The sequence below is a fragment of the Eurypyga helias genome, unplaced genomic scaffold (genome assembly GCF_000690775.1).
Source record: "Eurypyga helias isolate BGI_N326 unplaced genomic scaffold, ASM69077v1 scaffold19891, whole genome shotgun sequence".
NCBI classification, from domain to species: domain Eukaryota; kingdom Metazoa; phylum Chordata; class Aves; order Eurypygiformes; family Eurypygidae; genus Eurypyga; species Eurypyga helias.
The window spans coordinates 3-4,290 of NW_010231720.1; the positions used below are offsets into that span (position 1 = coordinate 3).

At 59.9% G+C, this 4,288-nt stretch overlaps 1 protein-coding gene across 1 annotated transcript; it reads left to right on the plus strand.

Moving 5' to 3' along the window:
* Positions 1-1,297: 1,297 nt before the first annotated feature.
* On the plus strand, positions 1,298-3,851 carry LOC104504455 (ras-related and estrogen-regulated growth inhibitor-like; the record flags this gene model as incomplete). The annotated part of the gene is made up of 3 exons (XM_010161199.1): positions 1,298-1,354; positions 2,659-2,732; positions 3,366-3,851. Coding segments are annotated over 3 exons (617 nt in total), but the record flags the coding sequence as incomplete, so codon positions are not given.
* Between the last annotated feature and the right edge of the window lie 437 nt (positions 3,852-4,288).

Genomic DNA, 4,288 nt, shown 5'->3' on the forward strand with positions numbered 1-4,288 from the left:
CGCCTGGACTTCGCCCGCTGCCGCGTGCGGGGAAACGTCTGCGCTTGTGGCCGCGTCCTGCCGAGCCCGACCACCGCTCGCTGCCGCTTTCGGGGAGGGGTTCATAGAATCACAGAATCACAGAACAGTTTGGGTTGGAAGGGACCTTAAAGCTCCCCCAGTCCCCCACCCCCTGACACGGGCAGGGGGTAAATCGAGGCAGAGCACAGGACTCGGGGGGGAGAAAAGAGGGTTTGTAACGAGCTCGGTCCAATGAACCCCCTGGGCATCCGCGATCCTTTCCCAGCCTGCTTCACCCTCACCTTTTCCACCAAGATCTGGCAATTTGCTGCTTTATTGAGTCTTTTCTCATTGTCACAACTCCCCCCAGCCCGTGGCAGTGACCTGGCATGTTTGGGGGCCTTTGAGGACACTTTTCCCACTGTGCTGGTTTTGGTCAGGAGAGAGTTAACTTCCCTCACAGCTGGTGCGAGGCTGGTTTGGGTTTGCCTGAGAACAGACCTGATCGGGTGGTGTTGGCTGGTGCTGGGAAGTGTTGGCACCAATTCAAGGTCTTTCCCAGCTCCTGATCCTGCCCCTGTTCCCAACTTTCTCACTACAAGGAGTTGGGGGGACTGAGTTCCGACAGCCAATCCCGACTGACCGAAGGGGATTTCATGCCGTAGCACGACATGCTCGGGACATAAGCGGGAGGTGGGCTGGGGGCTCAGAGCCCCCCGTTAACTCCTTTCTTGCTCGCTCGTTGGTGAGCTGGGGGGTCGGTGGCTTTCCCGGCTGTGCTGTCGCTCGTGGGGTCGCTCAGACTCTGCTGCCATCGCTCTCGGGCTCCGGCTCTGACTCTCGCTCTCGGGACCCAGCTGTGTCGGTCGGGGGGGCGAGGGTGGTGAGCAATTGTATCATATCTTCTATTTTCCATTATTTCAATTACTTAGTAGTAGTAGTAATGTATATCATTATTATTAGCATCACTGTAATATTCATTCAGTTATTAAGTTGTCCTTACCTCAGCCCATGAGCTTCCTTGTCTTTTCCTCCGATTCTCTCCGCTGGAGCAGGGAGAGGTGAGCGAGCGGCTGCTGGTGCCGCGTTGCAGCCGCGGTCGAACCACGACACCAGCCCCGCACTAACCTGGTCTGCGTGGGGCCAGGTCTGCAGCGCAGCTGCTCTCCTGGTGCCCACACCGGCCCTTTCCCGTGGGGCGGGGGCAGCGCCAGGCCCCATCCCGTCTCCTCGAGGAGCCGATGTCTCTGCACTTTGAGCTGACGACCGTAACCGGGTTCGTTGTGGTTTCTTACAGCGCTGACCGTGAGGTTCATCACCAGGAGGTTCATTGGCGACTACGACCCAACCCTCGGTAGGTGAAATCCCCTTTCTCGCTGCTGTCGCTGCTGCCACTGGCTCAGCCTGGAGACCCCGGTGCACCCAGCGCCGCTCCCAGCTCACCGTAATCCCTCCTCTTCCTCCTTGACCAGGCCGGCAACGGCCGAGCCACCAGCCGTCGTGGCACCTCCTGGCTCTTGAATCCCTTTTTCCTTTCCTGGGGTTTCGTTCAGGCAAAATCCCCTGGGACGTCGTCACAGAAGGAAGCACGGCGGGATTAGTCATCCTCGAGCAGTTTTGCTGGGAAGTGGCTTTCAGGGGGGAGGGGGTATCCAAGCCACCGGAGCAGTGGGTAGCGCCTTCCTGTCTTCTGGGGTTTGTTTTCGGTTGCACTTGGGTTTGAGGTTTTCTGGGGGCTGAAGTCACGTCCCTGCCGAAGTATCCCAGAAACGACCGGCCGCTGGCTGTGCTTCCTTCTGCCTAACCCCTGCTGTCACCCGCCCGGCCGGACGTTTGGGAAGTCTCTGTTGCTGTAACCCAGCTGGTTCACAGGGCACCCGAGGGAGAGGCTTGGCTTGAAAAACCACTGCCGTTGCCCCCTGTCCTCTACATCCCCGCTCCTCGCTCGTCAGGGCGGGCGATGCTTTGGTTCCCTGGAGCACAGGGAGGAGGGGAAGACACCCGGGTCATCCCGTAGACAGCCCAGCCAAGCGGGTTTGTGCCCCGCGGGGGCACACGGACCCTGGCGTGTCCATGGGGCTCCCTCTGCCTGGAGCAAGGCATCCCGCTGAGCAGCCCAGAGCGGTTGCTAAGCAGAGTGCAGGCGGCTTTTATTGCCCGATGATATTAGTGGAGCTCAAAGTGGTTTCTGTGCTGGAAGAGCTGCCCAGATACACCTCGCAGCCGCATTTACTGCCTGGTTGGGAAGGAGCCGCTCCCCGCGGCTTCTGAGTAGGAGTTCAACGCCGGCTGGGCCAAGGGCTGGGTTCGGAGCATGAGCAGCGTCTCAAAACAAACCCCAGCTTCTCATTCCCTCCTGCTGAGCACCTCTAGCTCTGCAGAAGCATCGCTCCATCACCCCTTTTGGCTCCAGCGCTTCGGTCACGGCTGCCCTTTTACTTCCAGCCGTGCGGGTGCTGGTCCAGCTGCGTGTCGGAGATGCCGGGCTCGATGCCGGGCACAGGGCTGCCCTTCCCAGGCGCAAGGACCAGCTCGAGACGTGGGTTGCAGGTTGCAGCGGGTGCAAATCGGCTTCTCTGGCACAGCTTGCCTCAAGGCGTCCCGGGTTGTCACTTGTACCCGTGGGCGTCTCTCACGCCTCTCTCTGTCCTCCTCCAGAAATGATTTACAGACACGTGGCTGTCATTGACGGGGAGATGGTGCACTTCGAGATCCTCGACACGGCAGGACAGGTGAGCTCCCGCCGGTCCGTAGCTGGGACCCTGGGAAGTACCATCGGGAAAGCGTGACTTTTCACTGAATCCCTGCTTTTCCAGCAGCTTCAGTCTGTTGTATCTGAGATACTGGTCAAGGCGTGTTTATCTCAGAAAAAGAACGTTTGGGAGAATTTGTGTCTCTCTAACACCAATTGCAGCGTGGTTTCAGTTAATTATTTGCCCACTCCCCTTACTGGTGTGCAGCACAGCCCCGCTCCCCGTGGCGGTGGCAGAGGGATGCTCCGGGAGCGGGAGGGTGCTGGGTCGAAGGAGCCGCCAAGCACCGGGACCGTGGGCAATGGAGAGCCCTGCGCCCGCTTCCCACCTAGCAACAGCCCCACCCTCGCGCACCCCCTTCAGCAGCACTAACTCCCCCCTCGCCCACATCAGGATGGGGCTGGTCATTTTGCCCAAACCATCAAATCCCTGCCCTGGGGTACCGGGGCTGCTCTGCCCATCACTGTGTAAGCCCAGGGAGATGGTGACGGACCCTCCCAGAGATGGGGACGGCCCCCGTGGGAGGTTTTCTAGGTTGCAGCTGGCGGTGTTGGTATTCAGGAGGGGTGTTTGGGGCTGGTGGTGTTGACAGGAGCTCGTCTGCCCTGGCAGGAGGAGGATTCCCTGCAGATAGAGGAGAAGATCAAATGGGGCGATGGCTTCGCCGTGGTCTACTCGGTGACGGATAGGTGCAGCTTCGACGAGGTGATGCGGCTGTGTTTCCTCATCAACCACATCCACTCGAGCCCCAAACGGAGCGGCGGGAGCGAGCAGCCCCCCATCGTCATCGTCGGCAACAAGAAGGACTTGCAGTTCGACAGGATGGTGTCCACGGAGGACGGCGAAAACCTCTCCAAAGCCTTGAAGCTTCCTTTCTACGAGATCTCCGCGCGGGACAGCTACGAGGAGACCGTGGCAGTGTTCAGCGCCCTCTACCAGGAGCTCATGCGACAGGGGCATTTCTCCCCGGGCTCCTTCAAGAGGAGGACAGTGTCGAAGCTGATGGAGAAGATTCCCAAGATGCAAGCCAGCTCCACCTTGAACTCAGCGGGCCGGAGCCTCAGCTTCAACTCCTTCAGGGACTACATCCCCGAGTGAGCACCGGCCGCACCGGGACCGAGGGACAGGGCTGCTTCAGCCCCAGGCTTGTGGGGCAGCTCGTGGGGCTGTGGTGGCTCCAGGAGGGGAAGGTGAAGGGTGGAGAGGGTGGGATTGGGGTCCAACAGCCTTTTAAAGCCTGTAGGTCTTTACCAAAGGGCTTTGTGTTGGCAGAGAAGGTGATCTTTGTCCATCTTACCCCTTTGCTCCCTCCTCCTCCTCCTGCATGGCTGAAGTCGGTAGCGAAGGGGGTTCGTGGGGACCTCAGCAGTGTTGGGTGGAGCCGTGAAGGCTCAGAAGTGTTTCGGCAGGGATCAGACATGTCTGGGTGGGTTTTCCTGCTCCCCCCAGAAAGCTTGCTGTGTCTGTTTGTGCCCCAGAACGTGTCCCCGCAATGCTGGGGTGGCCCTGAGGGTTGAGCTGGTGTGGGGCTGGCG